Raw genomic sequence first — 23,051 nt, forward strand, 5'->3', positions numbered from 1 at the left:
GATTGGTTTTTCTTTCTTGGTTTCCATGGGTATAATATGCTGATCACACAGAGTGTTCATTGACACTTCCCATTAAAGTCCTATTAAACTAATATCCCTTGGAAAGCAAAGTGCTAGTCTGAATTACCCAATTTTCAGGTATATTTTTTTAAACTCAATTTTTTTTTTCTCTGAACTTGCTGACATCTGTATGATATAAATAAACTGTTACACAGGCATCCAAAATCCCTTATAGAAAAATAGGAATAGGACTCGGGCACTCTGAATCTTCTGTGTAAAACACACGATCAATGCATATCATATCTGCTTTAAAAACAAAACAAAATAAAAATTAAAAAACAAAACCAAACAAACCCCCAAACCACAAACAAACAAACAAACAAACAAAACATAAACAAAAAAACACATCCTCCTTTTATCTGAATTTATTTGTTTCCTCACCAAAAAATTAACGGATCATAACTTTCCCTGTTTCTTCCTCAGGACCAAAGGGGCCCCCTTGATTGGTGAGGATGCTCCAGTAGTTATAAGTTTCCGATTTTCACGTAGATAATTGCGCTGTCGAACTGTGGATGATCTTATGTAAGTACCAGTAGTAACTACTTTTGCTGCCACTGTAGGTGGCACAGTCTGTGGAGGCAGTCCATTGATTTCATACATCCACTGCATTGATTGTGTCTGAAAATAATGAACAGAGACATGAAAAATAATCAGTGATAAAATACCTTGAAAATTTGTCAGTGATTTAAGATGCTACACTGATTTCAAAAGATATTTATCCTTTTCCACGTAACGTACTGGAATAGCACAGAATTAGAATTGCACTCCTGGTAGAGAGAACTGAAATCACATTTAGCTTATTCAGGACCAGGTATAACAAAGATGAGAAAATTACCTTCCCTGGCTGATCTAAAATGTCTTTTTTATTCAGTAAATCCCATAACTCTATATGTTTTCCAATGGTGTTTAATTATTTCATACTATAATATAAATGCCTCAGGTTTATACTGTAGGATTAAATTGCAGCTTTGTTATTGGTGATAATGGTATTATCAAATGGTGGAATTTTTGCATTAAAATAATGAACAAAACTAAGCAGAAAGGATTCTGAGTATGCACAAGAGAATTGCAGTTTCATGTTGAAATCTTTAGTTTGAAGTGTATTTATGTGAATTGAAAATGACACTCTTCATTTGCTCTCTGTTTATAACTGGTCTCTAGGAAGGAAACATATGTTTCTATGTCATGTCTTGTAACGCTTGGATACTTGATTCTTAGTACGTGGTTTTTATTCTTCCTACATATCCCATCTATCCATACTTAAGGACTATTATTTCTATGAGTACTAAGGCTATTTTGCTGTCTACCTCCCATGCCTCATTTGTATCCTGAAGCAGAATTTTGGCTAAAAACTCATGTGTAACTTTTGCAGATCTTTCATTCATTTTCCTTTCAAAATGTATCACTTCAGCTCTTGAACTCAGGTCTTTATTCCAAGTCTTCAGCATTTTCCCGTTTTTACATCTAGGAAAAGGTATATTCCTCACTTATAGTTTCTTGTTCTCCTTTTCTTTAAAAAAAACCCCAAATCCACAAACAAAGAAACAACAGAAATATTGCAAACTCCCCAGTTATGTTTATTATGTCCAGGTTTGTACTATGCAAAAGAAGGCCAAACCATTGCATGCCCACTTTAGGCATGCACTGTCATCAATTTCCTCATAGTCAGAGGCTGGAAATTCCAATCCTCCAACGTTTGGGCCTGAGTTTTTTGGCTGCCAAGATAAAACTAGTAGGGAAGACTGAGTAAAAATTATGGCATAGCATAGGTCTGTTAAAATATAAAAGTGAAATTTGTTTTTTATACAAAACATAGAACACAGTGCATGAACATAATACATAGAACATATCAGAGACTTTGTGGCCTCAGGGCAGTGAAGTCTCATGAAATAAGTGATACTTCCAAATTCCCAAGGTCTGCCTTTCCACATTTGGCACAGCACTGCTATCACACAGCTGTGCTGCTTGTGGTTCTAGAGCAGGTTTGTTGGTGCTATCCTGGTGTGCTGGACTACAGAGACATTGCTTGTAGGGTCACCCTTCTCTCCTGCTTCAAGTCATAAGGTTTTATCATTGCAGCAAGAGTTGTACTTTATGTAATTCATCTCCCATTTAAAACTAACTTAATCTTTAGAACAATCAATTGTAGATATCAGCATTACATCTAACATCATTTTTCATCCAAGGAAACAAAAGGTCAGAAAGGCTATATATACTCTGAAATCGATCTGGAAATCAGTGCAACAGTCCACCTCAGAGCTCATGAGTTTTTCTCTCAGCCCAGCTTCCAACATGGCTTTGTGGCCCATTCACTCATTCCAGTTTGAGCTCTCTGTTTCTCCTTTGCTGCTGGGCATGTCAGTACACCAAGCAGATTTGGCCTACAGAGAGTCACCACAAACCCCACACAAACTGTGACAAATTCTCTCACAGGATAAATGCTACCAACCATTTCCAAACTGTCATGTGTTTATTTGTCTTACTACTTATTGCATTCTGTCAATTAAATATGGTCTAAGTAAAGCACTACAAAAAGCCATAGAGGTGAGCATTCAACTTCTCCAACTCCAAATTTCATAGAATCATAGAATTACCTGAGTTGGAAGAGACCTCTGAGATCATCAAGTCCAACCCTTGATCCAACTCCACTGTGATTACTAGATCATGGCACTCAGTGCCACATCCAGCCTCATCTTAAAAACCTCCAGGGATGGAGAATCCACCACCTCTCTGGGCAGGCCATTCCAATGCCTGATCATTTTCTCTGTAAAGAATTTCTTTCTAATATCCAACCTAAACCTCCCCTGGCAGAGATTAAGCCCATGCCCTCTTGTCTTACTGCTGATTGCCTGGGAGAAGAGACCAACACTCACCTGGCTACAACCTCCTTTCAGGCAGTTGTAGAGAGTGATGAGGTCACCCCTGAGCCTCCTCTTCTCCAGACTAAACAATCCCAGCTCCCTCAGCCTCTCCTCACAGGACTTGTGCTCAAGTCCCTTCACCAGCCTGGTTGCTCTTCTCTGGAACCGCTCCAGCACCTCAATGTCCTTCCTGAACTGAGGGGCCCAGAGCTGAACACAATACTCAAGGTGCAGCCTCACCAACGCAGAGTACAGGGGAAGGATCACTTCCCTGCTCCTGCTGGCCACACTGCTCCTGATTCAGGCCAGGATACCATTGGCCTTCTTGGCCACCTGGGCACACTGCTGGCTCATGTTCAGCCTCCTGTCAATCAGCACCCCCAGATCCCTTTCTGCCTGGCTGCTCTCCAGCCACTCTGTGCCCAGCCTGTAGCACTGCAGGGGATTGTTGTGGCCAAACTGCAGGACCCGGCACTTGGCCTTGTTGAACCTAATCCCGGTTCAATTCAAATTTCTCTAAGCAACCCATAACTATAACAGCATAAAGAAGAGGGAAAAAAAAAAAGCAAGTTAAAGTGGCTCTTTGACTTTAATAAGTTTTGTTACATATTAGTTCTATACTTGGCAGTGAAAAAGTTTGACTTGATGGTGTTTATCTTTGTTATCTTTCATATGCTTTTCCTATCATTCTAATACCCTGTTCATTGCTAAAGTGTATTTAAGGGATATCACTGCAAGCAGTTTTGAATTTATATTGCAGATATTCAACAAGAAGAAGTTTTGGAACATTAAACTGTAAACTCTTCAGCACAGGCTTTGTTCTCTGCTATGTACTTATGCAGCATTTAAGCTGTTTCACAGATATACTGAATAGAGTTAGGGCTCTTAAATGCCATCACCATATGAATCTCTAATTGTAGTGCTTTTTGTTGGACAACTGTTTTAACCGGTATTATGGTGACTGAATATATACTTTACTGTACCAATGCTGAAAGATTAGATGAGTTTTTTGCTGTGTATTTTTAAAGAAACCTCTGTTTGAAAATTGGCAGTACTGATTTTACATAGTGTCTGCTGAATGACTCACCTGATTCCAGTAAGATTAGTAAGCATGAGATCTTAGTAGATATTTCACCATGTGTGCATGATTTTCCAAATTTTCATTAGTATTCTGCTAAAATCAAAATCTAATTTAAATTGAATATCATTCTGTGTAAAATAGGCAGATTAACTCATCTTTATTTAATACTGTGAAATGATCTAGTAACTCTACTGACTGCAAAGATAAAATCCAGCAAAAGCAGGTGCGACATGAACCAACATCAGTATCTTATGTCTAAAGATAAAGCTGTCATTTAAGAAAAGTAAGTGGCTCTCCAAAGTTAGCTAATTATTTTATTAACTTCAGTACAAAATGAAATGTTTTATCTCTCTTTACTACAGCAGATAACCAATTGAGTTTAAAGAAAATTTATGACCTCAGGGTCATATTCACTGTGTGCAAGTCTCATTGATTATTCCAAGGTCAGAGAAAAGATCTGTTAGGTGTTTCAGCTAGTAATTTAAACTGAGTATCAAGTTACTAAAAAAATTAATCTCTGCTCATGAAATCTACACATATTATAACTGTACTCTCTATAGTGTTAGTAATAGTTTGAAGTGGGATTTAAACAAAAATGGTGGGCTATGTCATCTCTTTATTTATTATCAGCATCAAACAACTGATATAGACTTCTGGGTAGTAATAACCTTTTGTTAATTTCCTGTTTGCTACCAAGATATCCTAGACTGTATGTTCAGTGAAAAAAAAAAGTTTTTTTTGAAAAAAGCTGCCTATTCTGTTGCTGTGTCAGGTGTTCTGTGGCAGGAGACATTGGTATTTGCCTGATGGAAACTCCTCAAGTTCAGTGGGGAAATCATGGGTGTTATGACATGGACCCTTTAGATAGAATCCATCAAGTTAAAAGAAAAAGGAAAAAAGGGGCACTAACAACAAAACACTCCACTCTAATTTATCATTATGAATTGTGGTAGTCCATCTATTGTAAATCATGTATCATCATCTGAGACAGTCAGAGAGGGTCATTATGAAAGAAGTGTGCATTTATATACTGATAAATTGGGAAAAAAACCCCTGTTGTTTTAGTTCAGCACTTTCTGCCAAAGGGAAACGTGTTACATGTCAAAAGCTGCTGAAGCTGCAAGTATTGTCTTTGGTATAAGTCTGTTCAGCTTAACTTCAACAACTATTCTAACCAATAAGGAAACTGCAGCAACAGCAAGTATATCAGGTACAAAATCCAGGCAAGGGCCTCAAAGCTGCAGCTTTGGGTTTCCAGGTCAGACATGTTGCAGCAAAGGTAAACACGGATCATGTCTCAGACTTTTCTGGAATGCTTGGGAAGAAAGAGACTTCCATATGTGATGATATGATCATCTATATATGACCATATAATTACAATACAATACTTGGATTGCAAGCTGCATTAACTTGTCTCAAAAATGGGACAAAATTTCCCAAATCAGAGGAACTCTTCCTATTTTTAAGGTAATGCAGTTTATTGTATCATATTTGGAACAATTCTAATCCTATCTCTGGTATTGAATCTGCTGCAATCCATCCTATTGACTAGAACAGAATTATAAAAGAGAATCTCTGTTAAGAAGATATATCTGATATAAACACAGGTATTTAAGAGTCCCAGGCTCCCTGTGATGCATATCTAGGCCTATTTCACACGTCATTTAAGAAGAAAGACCAGACCACATTCTGAATGTCCTTGACAATCTGAGGGAGGATTTCTTGCTGAAATGAATGACTTTCTTCTTTCAAAACCTCAACATTCCTGAACAGAACTGTGAAGAGAATAATAATTTGACTCACCTGGTTGGAGTAATGGCCATCTGCAGAGCTAAATCGCTCTGAAAAATGTTTTTAAGAATTCAAAAATGAGCCACACACTGCCACTTTTTACTAAATAAATTATTTAAGTAAGTCATTTAACCATCTTGATGGCTAACTGAGTAATGTTCATGAACTAATTTATTCAGCAAATACTGGTAACAGTCATCAAATAATTTATATAAAAATTTAATTTTTTTGTATCCAACTCATTTTTACTGACAGCTCATGATTCATAGGATTAATTTGCAAAACACAGATCATCCATGTGTACTCACTGTGAGCTGGAAGTGCTACTGAATTACATGCTAATTAATTGCCAAAGAATCTTCATTAGGAAAGTGATAAATATTGGGAGCAAGGATCAGGAATTTCAAGAATTATTGTATGCCAATTAACTTCCGAACAGTGTTAACTCAGCAAAATCCAGCTAAAATTTGCAAGACTTCCAAAAAAGTTAAAACACAGGAAATTACAGGTAGTGCATCAAATATTTCCTGGCCCTTAATTTATACTGCACTGGTGACAAGCAAAAAAATGACCAATTATCATCAGTGTATATGGAATGAAATGAAACCAAACTTTTATTTGAACTGTGTAAGGGAAGGGCAGAGGTAAGAAAACTCCTGGATTAAAACAATGATAGTTTAATAAGTGAGCGAAAGAAAGGAAAAAACCCAAAGCAATAAAAAACAAGTGATCCAAAGGCACTCACTCACCACCTCCCACAGGCTGACAAATTCCTATCCAGGCTCTGATCAATTTCTAATGAAGAAAATGACTAAGAATAATTTTCTCAGTTTAGGGAACATTTTCAGATAGAATTAAAATTGCCTTAATTGACTTCTGCAGTTCCAATATTAGGTGTTTCAAAACATTGCTCAGAGGTTATACAATCAAAATCCTCCAGGACTGATAACAGTCTGAATACCTTCATACAGCAGTGCTCCCCATATTTTTATCATCTTTTCGCATTATCAGAACCATAGTCTCAATAAGCAAAGTAACCATTCCTCATGCTTGTGAATCAAAAATGTTGAGTATTGATTCTGCACTCTGCTTTTAATCATGAAACTCACGTCACCATCAAGGTGATATTTAATGTGAAAGTATTTCAATTATTCTAGGAAGTTTGTTACATTTTCCTTTTTCATTCTGCTTAAGAGACACAATTTAGAATAACATTAAACTATGGTAATTAAGAAGCCTATCAGGAACAAGGCAGGATGTTATTTCCACCAAGCTACTGAATATGTAATAGTACTGTTTGCTGTTAAGATATGCAAGCTTTCATAGACAAGTTTAGAGAAGCCACACCTGGGTACTGTGGCTGGCACACTGCATCATTTATTTCCAGAAAAGCATGACAAATGGTTTTGATATGCTATCTTCCATAGGCTAAGTTAGTGATTATTCAGTAATAAAGGTGCACAAGCCTGACTTCTGGAGGGCCTGATAATGTTACCTGCAATCTGGTTCACTCTGACACCTATTTTATCATTTAAGACTTATTGTGTGTGCCTTCTGCTTTAGAATATCTCTGAAGTCTCACACATGAATTACAAAGCAATTGCTCAGGTCTCTAGCTGAATTCAGCACACTGAAAGCAAATTAATTGCAAGCCAACAGGAATACACCCTTTTCCAAGGATTTGCCATTCTCCTGGCTGCTCCACCTTGTGCCTGGCCAAAATTACTACCCCAAGAAGCCTTTGCAGAGCATCCCCCTACCCCAGCTGCATCTTGCCATCCCTCAGATCTGCTGGTTTTCTGTTCAGCTTGACAGGCACACCACAGCTCTGAGATGTCACTGCAGCTGAGGAATTCCTTTCTTTCCTTGCAGCATTTTATGGCTTATCTGAGAAGTGTTTTCACTAATTTATCATTAGGGACAATACTTCTATTTTTTTTCAGTTAGAACTGTATGTTTATGTAGGCAATTATAAATTTGGAAGCTGGATTATAGAACAATGCCTATTTAAAAATGCTCTTCAGGCACCATGTCACTGTTTCTCACCTTAGCTCAATTAAGTTATGATGTTCTCTTTCAAAGCTACAAACTTTTTCAAAGAAACAAGCATGATTATTTTCCTTTCTAGCTTTCTATTATATTTCATTCTTTGATGTACATACATTTTTAAAGTCATTTTCTATGTCACTTTTGCAAAATTAAGATTCCTAATAGCTATTTAAATAATTATCTGACTTCAATTGTTTTGATATGTAGCTGACAGAGAACAGAAGTTTTAAAGATGGTTAAAGAGCTTTAATTGCTTCAGCAAAGTAATTTAGGTTCCCTGCCATTAATAAAATCTACTGTAAGTATTCATGAATATTAAAGTCTTAAAGAATCCACAACATATCCCAAGAAGTACCTGATTTGTGTGCAGAAAATACAAAATAGGCAACAATATTTCAAATATATATATATACATTCAGTTAATAAAATGTACACACTAAGTTCTAGTAGAAGCAAACTGTAATATATATATCTTAATGCTAATTAGCTTCTCAGCACTGGGTTCTCAGCAGGGTAACAAAACAAAAATATTTGCATGTGAAATATTTGAGTTTAATGTTTAAAAAAAATGGGAAAAAGATGACTGTAGGATCTTTCTCCATATTCCTAACCTCCCATTTTCCTTTACAACACAATTGTAATGATGAACATAAACCAAAGAACTTATGCTGTCATCTCTTCTACTATACAGTTTAATTATTGCTGTTCTTTGAAGCACACAAAAATTACAAGTCTGCTACCCACTATTCAAAGAATTTATTAATGAAAATATGAGATTGTTAGGACTATGCCTTTACCCTCAGAAATGCAAAAGACATTTTAAAGCAAGAGTACTGCAGTCCTTTACTGCAGCAGCGTCAGAAGAGAGGCACTGTAAAATAAAAGAAGCTTCCTCACCATTTCTAAAAATAGCCCAAAGCCTCAGCCAGTACATTGTATTGAAAGGATACATGCAAGAAAGGTTCTTCAGTGTTAGGTCCAACATAATTGCATTTCACCACCTCCATTTTTATTCCCCAAATAAAAGTGATTTAATACCGCTTTTGCCATCTAACTAAATCTGTCTCTCTCAGGTCACTAATGAAAAGGATTTCAACAAACACAAAAGGCAGAAATGAGTATCAGGTATTCTCAACATGTCACCAAATTTAATTTCAGGTCAATGCTGAGAGCACAGCAGCTGACTTACACACAGTTGCAGATGCTCTGGCTTCCATTAGAACTACAGGAATTAAAGCTTGTGTGGAGAGGAAAGCAGGAAGTCTGGACTACACAAAAGGGCTACCAATAAGAGCAAAGAGCTGGATCAAAAAGAGCAAAGAGCTCTTATTGGTAGCCCTTTTGTGTAGCTCAAAACAAGCCTCATCAAAACATTACTGAAACCACTTAATACTTCAGTTAGAGTAAGAACCTTAGAAACATCTCTAACATACTGTGACAGAGTTATATTAGTCCAAAATGTGCTTATGAGCACCAAGAGTCCTCCCTGTATTTTTGAACATACAGGAATAGACACAACCAGATGTGATCCGATATTTGTATGCAACATGTATGAGTGACTGATTTCCTACACCCACACACAGTGCCAAAGGTGGAGATGTAAAGAGCTACATGCCTAGATCATACCCAGAGCCCAAGGTGTGAGCAGATGTAGGTTAAAAATCCAATTAGACAGAAGCCACCTGTAATGATAAATTCCTAAAAGGAAATAATGACCTTTGACCATTGTGTTTGTTCCATTCCAGACAGATTTATGGTTAAAACTCTTTGTTGGTGATGAAAGCTAAGCCAAGGACAAGCATAGCTGGTACATTGACATGTGTCGTGCCTAAAAACAGGAGTTCATTGCCAGAACTGCATTAGATGTTTCTGAGCTCTGTAGCTGTGTAACACAGCATCTTGTACATACAAAAGAGCACAGAATATATGAAGTCAGCTACCTTCTCTTTCAAATGGAAGAGTGATAATCATCACTGCTGTTGATGTAAAGAGACTAAATTAATCAAACGTCTAATACAGTAAAACAAGTAAGAGGGATTAAAGGACTTTCTTGTTTAACCAGGATTTGAATTTCTTATTCGCTGTTGTACAAGTTGTCACTTACAGAGATAAAACACTAGAGTGATTTGCCATGCATCTTTTTATCAAGTTTGTTTCAACCATCTTACTTCTTAAATCAATATTGCTGTTTTTCTTCTAATATAGTAGCCTGAAAACATTGCCAGCGTGCAGTGAATAGATTTAGAGTGCAAACCATGATTTATAGAGAATGTGGGGTGTTTGCTGCTACTGTGTGTTTTCAACAGATTAATTCCTGCATTCATATGAACATTTTTACTACTGAAGGGAAAAATGCCTTAAAATGTCTCCTAACCTTCAGAGTTAAACAGTATACTTGCTTACAAATTATTTTTGTATATTTTGAAGCTTGCTTCAAAAGAGCTATTCCTGGCTTTGTGCTCTGAAATTCTATCTTCTACAGCTTAGTACCTAGCTTCTAGTGACTTTGATCCTAAGAGGTATAATACAATTAAAATCAATAACCTGAGCCTCACATATTCAATTACTCACATATTCTCCACCAGTTCTTAATGTGATTATTTTGACTCTTTGTGAAAGTCATGCCGTCTATGGAGTTGGGGCAAACATATCAAGTATCTGTCTCTGGTGCAGATGGCAAAGGGATAACACAGAAATTAAAATACAGTAAGCTTTTCCAGCTTGTCATGAGCCAATTTTCAAAATTTAGTTCTAATCTTGTCCATTGTGAAGAGTAGCAAAATAATCACAGCACGTGCATTTGTGTGTTTCAGTGCTGCTCTTTAGTGTAGGATTTCTTTTCCTGCTTGCACTCCTGAAGGTGTATTTGTGTATCGCTCTCAGGAAGGCTCACCTCGATTACCAGTGTTGCTGTGTGCTTCTTGCCATACATCCTTGGCTTGTATCCCACCGTTATATGGGTTCCCACAGTGCCTGCTGGAAGAAGTTCTCCAGCTTGTGGCATTACAAGGAAGTCAGGATCGCTGCCCGCCAGGAAGTATGCAGAGAATGGCTCTGGGGAACTATGGAAAAGCACAGGAGATTATTGTGTATTTTACAGTATCTTAATAAAATTTATCTGCAATCTAACATTTAGGCACCCATGTGGCATGACTCAGGAAACACGGCAGCCCATGGAATGAATACAGAATATTAATAGCATTCTTACCTACAGAGTAATTATTCTGTAGCGATTGTTTATTTATAAATATTTGTATTCTTTATATACAGGGACCTGCATACCTGTCTTCAACTTCAAACACATGCTATTATAAATATTATAATAAATACAGAATAATGATAGAATTTTCCACTAGAAAGAAAATAATCAGTTGATTATATCAGTAAAGATATAATAACAGTGATAGAAGTAAATTCCACATCAGAGTGAAAATCCATTTTTCCTATTAAAAGCGCTCACTTTTACAATTTCTAATCAAGTAAAACTGACAAGCTACCTATTTTATCATGTTTTATGACCAAAACCAAATTTGCAATCTGGTGGAGTATTACTAGATTAGGAGGAGAGTTCTAAAAGCCTTGAAATGAAGATATGGAAAATAATAAATTTCTATCACTGCCTTCACATTTTTCATATCCCACAAATGGAACACCTTAAGATATTGCAATAATAATAATAATAATAATAATAATGTTCCTCTACTGATATTACTGTATATCTCTTATCTCAAAGAATTTCTGTCACAGGTCCTGCAGATCTTTTCTAATGGCTTGTTTCATGGCTGTGTTGTTGGACCCAAAGAAAATGCTAATTCCTGGTAAAAACAGTGGCTGAGTACTACAAAACAGCCTTAGGCCAATCCCAGACTGAAGCCTCTCTATTGCAGTTCCTCAGGGAGTCCTTGCCATAAACGTTCTCAGCATGAAAAGAATATTCACTTTTGTATTTTCTGGTGAGGTATTTTCTTTTTAGTCTTTATATGTGTTGCTGAGGACAAGTCTATCGCTATCTGGACAGAAAGAGAACATATGAAATTGGAACTAGAAATACAATGGGGTGGTCAGAAATTAATCCACAGCACCCTGCCAGCATACAGCAGGGCAAGTGTCATACACGCTTAGAGGGAACACGTTTTCAGTTGATAAAACCTGAAGAATGAAAAACTAATAGCATCCCAAAGAAAAGCTGTTCAAATCTGTTTATTCATGGACTGTCACACCAGAAATAACACTGCTTTTCAAAGAAAATACTCACAAAGAAATGAAATTTAATATTTTATGGCAAGTCATATCTCTACGGAAATGTCCCACATTTCCTGGACAAGCTCTGTTCTGTGGGTGGTAAGCTGGGCCTATGTCATCTTGTTTAAAAATAGCTCTCCTCTGGAATATGTTCTCACAAAAGGTTTTACTATATTCGAAATGCTCTCATGAAAAGAAAGGTTACACTGTAGATTTATAGAAACAAACAGTGTGAGTGTAGAAAACAGAAACCAAAAAGCTTCCGTTGCCTAAAAAAAAAAAAAAAATAAAAAACCCAAAATTAACTGATATTTAGCAGTGCCATTAGATTTGGGTGCCCAGCAGATTTAGCCTAGCTTTCACTTTAGGTGACAGCAAAGTGGGCAAAACCACTGAATGCCTGAAATGACATTTTGTCTTGTGACATCAAACTTATGCTAACAACCTCTTTTTGTGGTGCCTAAAGCTGTGCAGCTGAGCTTATAATCCTGCTATGGCCTGAGTTCCCACCTATGTGCTGTCTCAGCCTTGAATTTTCACATCTTTGTTTTCCACAAGGCCTGCTCAGCTGTGAATGCCTAGAGCATACTTACTACACAGAAAGAGCAGGTAGGGGATGAAAAAGAAGTGACGCCTCTTAGACTGAGCAGCAGAGTAGAGCACTCATCAAAAATGTCTGAGATAAATATTGAAACCCTCATTCTGGAAACAGAATCCTGAACACAGGTCTTCATTTCCAACATCATTGCTCTGTAGACTAGACTCAGGAACGTTTTAAGACAGCACTTTGTCTCCCATGATCAGCCTGTTTTCCAGTAAGTAGTTAGGGATGACAACTCCTAATAAGCACTTTGTGTCTTCGTAAGACATACAAGAGTATGACTTTTTGACTACAGATGTAATGATGAAATGCTGAGGGAGATGAGACAGAGGACAGGCCGCAGGACACAGAAAACACGAGAAAATAAGGATTTCATTCTTGAAGAAACTGTTTCTTAGCAGGGTGTCATGCAATAGAGACCTCAAAACAGTCAGAAAATACACAGCAGAAAAAGCTGTAGTTTTTATCTGGATTGGGGGACCAGACAGTTAAAAGTGAAAGTGTCACAAAAATGATCTATAGTTGTGCACTCAAGATACTTACCAAGTCAGAGAAGAATAACCTTTTGCATCAACCTTGTCAGATTTTAATTTTCATTTAAAAAAAAATGGAGAAAGCTTTAAAGAAAATCCGCATGCTTCTTGAAGCATGGACACAAAGTACTAAAATATATAAATACCTGAAAACTTACCTGAATACATACAGTAACACCTAAACCCTCTCTGTTTCCTTCCCCTCCACTCCTCAAAGCCTGGTAGTTTTAAACAAAACAGTGTATTTATTGGATATAAGATGTTTCTCAGAGTAGAAATTTTGTCCAAATAAAGTAAATAGAAATTCTGACAAATCAAATGGGTAGCCATAAAATGATATGTGAGCAGGGATCCTGATGAAGAAATATCTAACTGTACAAAAAACCTAGCAATTTTTTAAAAAAATTACACGCAATCAGAAACAGGAAACTTTCACAATGTCTGTAGTGCTGATAAATCATGAATTGTTTTAAAAATAAATCTAAAGATGTCCTCCCAAGAAAGAACGAGCAGTGTTTTCATTGACATCCCTATTACATGGGTTATACTGGCATGCTTGGTACCTCACTAGCATAAATAAATTGCTTTCTCGTTCTCATCTTTTACAATAAAGAGAAAGTTGGAGATTAAATTCCCAGAATAGCACCTGAATTTCAGACATTATTGTTTTCTATGTCTGTATATTTAGTGCATAATAAAAAAAATTAATAATTATGTGGTTTAAAACTATTAAAATTTAATTCCTCCTTTTTGATTACTCCTTCAGGTAAAACAGCTCTAGAGTCAATGTTTGGCTTGTTGTTTCTCAGCCATGAAGGATGGTTGAGAGGCAGTCTGAATTTCTTCAAGAGGGATTTTGTTTAACTCATGTGTGGTAGATACTATAAAGTTTAATGACGTGTAGAGTTTGGAAAACACATACGAACCAAGCACAAATGAATAAGTAAATGTAAGGGTAGAGGCCTTAAAAACCAGAGAAAGTGAATGTGTCTTCCCACCTGTGTGTTCCTTAACTCCTGTCATAAGGCTTTGATACTTCTATCAGACATTACGAACTCTGCTCTTACTCAAATAATGAACAAGAGTAAATATTAATTTGAATTGAAATCATAATAGGACAATGAAATCACAGCAACTTGGAAGAGAAAAAACTGAGCTACTCTTCAATAGGCATATTTATAATTACTCCTTTAGTCTTGTTCTTAAATATCAGTCTGCGCTCATCAGTGTTCTTAAGTTCGATGACTTTCAAATTAGTAAACTAAAAAATAATAGTACTTTACATCTTCAACTAAAGAAAAACTTAAAACTTATGTTCCTGCAGAGATTATACTGCAAAACATAAAATACCCCAAAAACCCTGAAACTATAAGCTTTTATTAAATTAAGGCTCAAAATAGCTTTAATGTTTCTCTTCTTCAAACTACTGAAGCAGTAAATTATTTCTGTAGAAATGTATTCCTTTACAAAATTCAGCATTTTGAAAAGCCATACATAAAAAGCAACACATAGTGCTTTTGATCAAATGTTTGTGGGTTTTTTTCTTTTTTCAATAACAAGAGAATAACTAAATATCTTAATCTCTAAAGTACATAACTACTTCAGTAAATAAGAGATATGGTTTGAAAATGTTGCAATGTGGTTCCAAAAATAGTTAATCATAACTAAACTTACTTCTTGTAATTTGCAGTTAACATCTGTTGGATGACACATGGATTTTCAGTTATTACAGAGTCAAGTCCTTTAAATTTATTAACTGTATGCATTTGTCAAATTCTATAGAATTATTAGGGATTGGTATGATAGTGACTTGGTGGGATTTAGATTATTTCTTACCAACCAAGAAATGACAACGGAAAAAAGTTTAGGAACTCTTTGTTTATTATCAAAATCCATTATCTTTCATACCCAAATGAACTCTCGTTTAATCAACCACTCTAAATCCTAAACTCTGGACATCAGAAAAGCTTTAACTCCAGGTATCACTTCTGTGACTTTGGAAAGGCTGGTTCTGAATTAAAGGACTTTCAGAAAATATGAAGAAACACTGCATGACAAATGAATGTGGGGGCATGCTTCACCAACCTTGACACGGCTTTTTGTTGTGTACATGGTGTAAAACCAAAGCAGGAGCAAAGCAGGTTTCATCTTCACAAGACAATGTCTGTCTCATTCCTGTTCTACCCAGGGGTACTATATTTGCAGATTGACTGACTTTTCCTGCTAAAAGCAGTCCAGGTGACATGACTGGATACAGCCCCTGGCTAAATGTGTGACATGTCAGGTATTGTATTACTAGGAAAGAAGATCATAACTTTCTGAAAGGTCTGCAGCATGTGCACCATTATCGATATTTTCCACTTGTCTCCATTCAGACTCCAAAAAATGGAGCTCCGTCAACATTTGTTCTTTGCAGCTGCCACGATGTGGGAGATGCTAAGATAAAATATTCTAATTACATCTTTAGATTAATGGTAGAATTCTGCAGAACTGCTAACAAAGAGATTGGCAGAGGAATCCAGGCCTCTAACATGCACAGCAACGTGTGAGCGAGCGAGGGAGAGGGTGCATGTGCTGAGAACCTAATGAATGCATTTCCTTGCAGCATACATAATTCTGGCTTATGTTAGTTCTAAAGAAATACAGCAGTAATTACAGAAAAGCGGAACTAGTTCTTAGAATTGTAACTCTAAACATTTTTTTTTTTCCCTTCACAATTAGGAACGACACAGAAAAAAAATAGGTTGCTCTCTAATTCCTCAGACAGAATTAACATTAATTTTGTGTGATCAAGGAATGCTTTTAATTGAACATTTATTCTATGCACTAGGAAATGTGCATAGAAGAAATGAGGAAAATCTCCAGTGAAAAGTAGGTTAAGACAAATAACTCAGCACACACAGTCATTTTAAAGCCTAATTTTGTCTTTATACTCATCTTCACAGCCCACCTGTTTGGTTGGTTTTTTTGTCTTAGCTCTGTTTCCATAATCAGGTGGAGCTTTGGATTTTGCAGATACCACTCTGTGGAGACCACATCAATACCACTCTGTTTGCTTTTGTGATAACAGGTGCTAAGTATGTTTACTGAGGTGCAGTTTGAGTTTATTTGAGAAGTTTCCTTAATATAACGAATATCCTGTTTGCGAGAAACACATGATTGGAATGACAGGTTGGGATGGCAAGATGGACAAAATTTTACTGTATAAAGGAAGCCATGTGTGATTGAAACAATCACTAACAGGTGCATGGAAAGCTAGAATTAAACTGGTAAAAGGAGATTGTGTATGAGAAACAAGCAGATAGAACAAACAGTAGAGAATTATCCCCCAGTTTGACTGAACCTTCAAAAGTAAGGTAGTTTACAAAAAATTTCCAAGTGAATATAGTATTCATCAGTATCTATCTATCCACTTATGCCATGTTGGCTACTGAAGCATTTGCACTGGAATACAAATACGGTAACATTCTTTTGTAGCTGGACATCTGTATTTTAATGTGAAGAAATAAATTCAACCATCAAAATACCTCTATACAGGAATATATGGCAAGAAATAAGCTCCAAAACCCAGTTCTGATCCAAAACAAAATTGATTAAAAATACATTATTTTCAGCAAAACAAACATAGAAAGGACTAATTTTCTTAAGTGAACTATCACTTTGAGAATTTTTATTCTCTGTTTCAATTACAGATTTCAACACAAAATAATTTGGACCAATAATTTGAGATGGATATCAAATAAGCTTCTATACTTTTCCAAGGGTAACATTCTATCCTTTTTGGTTAATACTGCTGCCACCCTGTAAACCATTCTGTAAACCAATACCTACACTACATTTGGCATTAAAACCAACATTACTGTTAATTCAAACAGAGGCTTGTACTAAAGCCAATTACCTCAGTGGAAATACTGCCAATGATTTCAGTTGGTATTGAATTAAACCTACACTTATGATAGAACCTGAAAAAGGTCATCTATGAATATTAAGAAGTGGCATAATTTTGTTATTTAGCAAGTGAAATCTGTTGATTTGACTCTAATCAAGCTTAATGAATTTTTAAAGCTGAAAGTAAAGTATTGGTCTATTTAAATATCACAACTTTCCTAGGTGTAGATAGTTTTTTTCTTATATAACAAAACTGTTTAGCTGCATTTTCAGTGTCTTTCATTATTTACTGAAGCAGATATTGGGTGATTTCCAATTGGGGGCATACGTCTGTGAACTTTAAATGTACTGAAAGAGAGTGCATTACATATTTGCATGAACTCTCAGAGCTTTCATTATTGCAGATTGTTGTGAAGAACGTAGCAACTATCTCCCATTTGTAACTGCTCATTGTTCCTGAAGCAACTACATCAACATCATTACTTCAGTCTGAAACATTTTGAACACACTGAGGATTTTGCTGGGGAGGGGTGGAACTAAACAGAGAAGCCCACATTTGAGTTGCAGGAGCTGTAAAGAAATGCACCCTGCTAGCTCAAATAGATGTATAGGTGTTCTCAGTTATGCTGTGCAACCGCCTTGTCCTGCCAGAAGCAGGAGAAAATGACAGATCTGCAAAGTTCCTTTCTAGCAGGACACTCAGAAATATAGCTCTGTTTCCTCCCCAGTTACACTCAAGATAGCAGTGCCATGAGCTACTGTCCAGCAAAACAAAGGAAGACAGGATGTATGTATATGAAAGGTGAAAAAACAACCACCTCTCTTTAAGTATCAGAACTGATTTTCTATAGGATTGTGCTGCTGATTGTTTACTTATGCATACTCCAAGGGCTTGATCACTTTTTTTCTGCAGGATGACACTTTATATCCCATTTGAAACTTTTAAACCATGTTTTAATATTTAATTGTTTTATATTTAATCTAAGTAACTTGAGTTATTCAAGCATTAAATTACATCTGTAATATATGGTTTTCTTATGTAATTTCTTTTAATTTACAGGTCCAGTATACTAAATGTTGGTTGGCTGAGTGTTCTACTTCTATACAAAACCTCCACCACCAAAATCTCTTAAGAAAATCAAAGATAAAACAAAGCAATATAAAACTTACAGAGCAGTTCACAGAATTCAGAGGATCACAGAACGGGTTGGAAGAGACCACAGTGGGTCATCTGCTCCAACCTACCTGCTCAGTCAGAGTTGTTCTGGAGCACATGGCACAGGATTGCATCCAGCTGGTTCTAGAATATCTCCACTGAGGGAGACTCCACACCCTCTCTGGGCAATCTGTTCCAGTACTCAGTCACTACACAGTAAAGAAATTCTTCCTCACGTTCAGATGGAACTTTCTGGGCATCAGTTTCTGTCCATTGTCTCTTGTCCTATTGCTTGGCACCCCTGAGCAAAGCCTGGTCCATCCTCTGACACCCCACCTTGAGATACTTGTATATGACCTGTCAGTTGTCTCTTCTTGAGGCTGAAGAGGCCCAGCTCCCTCAGCCTTTCCTCATAAGAGAGATGCTCTAGTCCTTTAACCAACTTTGTCACCCTCCAATGGACCTTCTCCAGGAGCTCCATAACTCTTGTGTTAACTGGACACAGCACTCCAGGTGATCCTCACCTGGGCTGAGCAGAGGGGCAGGATCAGCTCCTCTGACCTGCTGGTTCTTCCTAATGCACAGTGAGTGCAGTTGCTGGTACCATTTACAACACAGAACTTATTATTTAGCACATGCATTACATTTTGTATTTGATACGTAGGGGGGAACACTTGTTATATAAAATAAAGCTGGAATTTGTTTAAGGGCAAAAGAGAATGTGTCTTCCATTGCGCCTCTTTCTTTATATAACTATAATGACTGAGGTTCATAATACCTTTCTGAAGAATATTAGGTATCTCCACTACTATCAAACACCTACCAGGAGATTACAGTATTGCCAGAGCAATTGCTTCACTTTTGTTCTTGAAACAGCCCGTTCCATCGAAGCTGTTAATGTGAACACTGTGATAGGAGCCTTTTTCAGAGCCCCCAGTAATTATCATCACTAACAGACACCTAAAACCTGGAACAACTGTCCATCTTAGAGGCACAGCTTTTGGAAATAAGCTCTTAAAAAAAAAATAAAATAAAAAAAAAATGTTGGAAGCAAAGAGATTTCCTGAGGGGAAAGCTACAAAAGGATGTATCTATCTATGATGGAAGCTAAGTGTCAATCTGCATGTCTGGCATACTTTTTATATATATAGTAAAAATAGTTAATTTTTAAGGGGAAAAAAAAAAGAAGAAATTTAAAAATTTCCATAAGCTAGATAGATTGTAAGCATTATGATTCTTTCAGGTTCACTGTTTACTATTTTAAAAATTCATCTATCATTATGACACAATTTATTCCTTGACTTCCTGATGTATACAAATGACACTATGGGTTTGATATAACATTTTGAAAGCCTGAGAAAATAAGTTATACATTTAAAAAATATATTAACAGAGATTTCTGCAGGACTTTTAAAAAAGGATAGCAACAAAATACTGAAGAATCACACCATTATTTTAGCTAGTGGAAGGACAGAGTAAAGCTGAATTCGTAGCATGATTACATAATACAACAGGAACAGTTTAAAAAGAATGGTACATTTAAAACCTTTCAAAGCACAATGCAAAGGAATATTCTTGTTGTAAGCATTAAGTACTTTGAAAAAAAAATCTATTAGTAAAAACATTAAGGCTTTCATGGTGAGCCTTTAATATCACAACACACCTTCCTTCCCATTGTACTACACATTTTAACACACACCTTGTCGAAACGGAAGTCATAACATAAACATTTGGATCTATTCCATTTGAGAAGTCAGAGCTCAAATATAGAATATAGACAAATATAGAATGCTTATTTTTTTTTCTACAGCACAGCTTCAAAATCACATTTGTTACTAAGCAATTAATGATGAAATAGCTGCAGCCCAGCTCCATTTCTGTTGCCCAAATCTATTCTAACCTATGTGTTTGAGTGTGAGTTGTACCCTCAGAAAGCTGCATAAATACTTGAGTATAAGTATTTTTACCTGGTCTGGCTTGTAAGCTTAAACCCAACTATAGATTCCTTATTCAGGCCAACTGCTTCAATGTTGATGACATCATCTACCTCTGGCTCCATAGCAATGAACTGCATTGGAAACTTCCAAGCACCTCCTGCAGTCCATTGTATCATGAGAGTTGCCTCGTTCCTTAAAATTTCGGATAAAAACATTCAATACATAGAAAGACATTATAAAACATAAACTGACTAAATTATGTCCAAAATAAAGCTTGAGTATGTAGAAGTAAACTATAGTAAAATTGCTTTAATTTGGAATATATCCTTAATTTTGCAAAGCATAGTATATATCAGGTGCACTTGACTGGAATGTAGACTAAATAGCACTGGATATTTACAGCAAAGTACAAGAAAAACATAATATGAAAGAAAAAGGACTAGTACAGCTATGAGATTTTATTATTCTTCGGCTTACTCTCTCTTGAGTTAAACAAATTAAGTAAATTTGCTTTAATAGTTATTCTTTATTTATTGTTGTCTCAGAGGAGAATTTTGTCCAGAACATGTTAGCAGTTTATATTAGAATCAAATAGATCTGACAAATGTCCATGTACTCTATAAAAATTCCAGACACTGATGTCTTTAGACTCTCTAAGAAAAGAGTTGGTGCTTTAGATTCTGAAGATAAAGAAACTAATTAATTGCAGTCATTGAGTCTCTGCATGAACCCTGTTAAGTCTCAAGTATGCAAAGATAAAACAAACCCCAAAACAAAGCAGAAAATAATAAAATAAAAAGGACAGAATAGAAATAAAAAGGGTTTCTAAATTACCCCCTCTCTGATACAATGACACTACATGCAGTGGGGGGATAGTTCTTCCTAAAGGTTTGCTCTTTGTTTATTTCATTAACCTTCTGGACTGCTGCAAATAAAGAGTAACCTCTTGCATCCTAAAGATAACCTTTTTGCATGCAATCCATGATATTCAGCAGTGACTGCTCCCTAACACTCCTGGTAATGTAAGGAGTCTGAATTTACTGTGTGCCTGCATTTTACTGAAGCTTCTTTCCAACCTCCTCCCCACACTTTTCAATGTTTCAAAAGAAAGGCACAACTTCACTCTCTCCAAAAGGATGTCCCTTCCAGAGTTTTCTTTTAAAGAAATGGGATGTACAATTGTAAATCAAAGAAAATCCATCATTTCTCACATCACAGTTATAAAAAAGATTAATGTTTTCCTGTGGATCATTGTTACCAGAGCACTAGAGACTAAATTCAAATTTAATTATCCCATCCAGCCAAAGAATATGCACACGTGCTCATCTAGGAAAAATTTTCCAAGACTGATAGCCTATCTTGTCTACATGCTTTTCATGAAATTTGAGAACAACTAATTTCCATTGAAAGTCTTTCAATACTCCAATGTTTAGAAGTAAAACCATGTACACAGACTATGGAAATAACCCAATAGAACCACCTCACAGGCATTAAAAAGAAATGTTAGATCATACTAAAAGTAGAAAGTCAGAAAACCTAAAATAATAAATCTCAGAGGTGAAAAAAAAATGAGGAAAAAGAATAAAGGAAGGTGCTTATGTAGCTAGAAGTGATCAGACAGGATTTCATTGCATGTTCTGTTGGCAATAAGGAACAGGAGCTTACCTCATTGGTTTGTTAGGTGCAAACACTACATTAAAGATCAGAGTTACGATTCCAGATTCTGTATCCCATTCTTTTTGAACCAGATGCATACCAACCAAAGATTCAAGCTGAGATCTAATTTCATCTGATTGATATTGTAATTCATACAGAAACTCCGCTGTTGCAGAGAAACCTAAATGATACAAGAGAAAAAGATCAGCCTTTTTCTCACAGTTGGCTGGCTATGAGTTACAATTCTTTCATTTGTTACTAAAATTGACAGATAAGTAAAACTAGTAATTATCTAAAACTTGACTGATTTCCTTCTGACTGCATAGCAAAATCTTCCCATTTTGTATGACAAGTTACTTAGGATATGCAAATTACAGCAATATTATTCTAGTTCTCACTTCTGCATTATACTGAGATATTTCTAGTGCATCAGCCAAATGAAAATTGCAAGAATGTAATACTATTTTTGAGTCATGCCATTGGGACAATAAAAAAAAAAAATCATTATGGACATGAGTGTCACTGATGGCTGCAAGCCTGAGAAACAATACAGAGAAATAGTGAAGATGTCATTAGTAGCCTCTTCTCTTTTTCCCTGTAGCAGCCATGATAAGGCCAAGTAGTAATGACATAAGAAAAAACAGCTGAGGTTCTTGAATCAAATGTCTCCTGTAATAAAGAAAACTGAGATATTCAGTATACAGTAGTAATTTGTGCACAGAAGGGAACATTTTTATGAGGAAAAGAAAATCAAGCTGCTAATCTGTTTAAAGAGTTTTGCACATTTTATGGATGAGAAGTGCTTTAACACAACCGCTAAATCCTACAGGAGATTTCGTTTTACTGCGACCACATATCTCAGGACACATTTTGACTTTGCACAGCTGAGTACAATGTGCTGTACAGAACTGCTGTATGTCCCTGTACAGATATCCCAGCTAAAGAGTGCCAGTCAGCTGCAGAGTTAATTCCCAAGACCTTCTGACTTGGAATTCTAAAATACAGTTTACAGATTTGTTTATATAAAAAGTCAAAGAGACAATGCACTGTGAGATAATTGAGAAGAAGCTACTTTGGTTCTGCCAATCTGTAAGACTACCCAAATTTAAGTTAAATTTAAATTAAGCCTTCTTATGCTTCTAGTCCTTCCTCCTTCTCTGAAATGTTCAAATTCCTTCTTTTCACTTCCTCAGCTG

The 23,051-nt window shown here is 36.1% G+C and overlaps 1 protein-coding gene across 1 annotated transcript in view; it reads right to left on the reverse strand.

Annotated features, from left to right (window-relative positions):
• Positions 1–441: 441 nt before the first annotated feature.
• Positions 442–23,051, reverse strand: part of CFAP47 (cilia and flagella associated protein 47) — a 271,615-nt gene continuing 249,005 nt past the window's right edge. The window contains 4 exon segments of the mRNA XM_050332181.1: positions 442–678; positions 10,736–10,904; positions 20,230–20,391; positions 21,865–22,036. Of these exon segments, the coding sequence (XP_050188138.1) occupies positions 457–678; positions 10,736–10,904; positions 20,230–20,391; positions 21,865–22,036 (725 nt within the window). The 3' untranslated portion in view covers positions 442–456.

Source organism: Myiozetetes cayanensis, unplaced genomic scaffold (genome assembly GCF_022539395.1).
Source record: "Myiozetetes cayanensis isolate MyiCay16 unplaced genomic scaffold, myiCay2020 scf5-8, whole genome shotgun sequence".
NCBI classification, from domain to species: domain Eukaryota; kingdom Metazoa; phylum Chordata; class Aves; order Passeriformes; family Tyrannidae; genus Myiozetetes; species Myiozetetes cayanensis.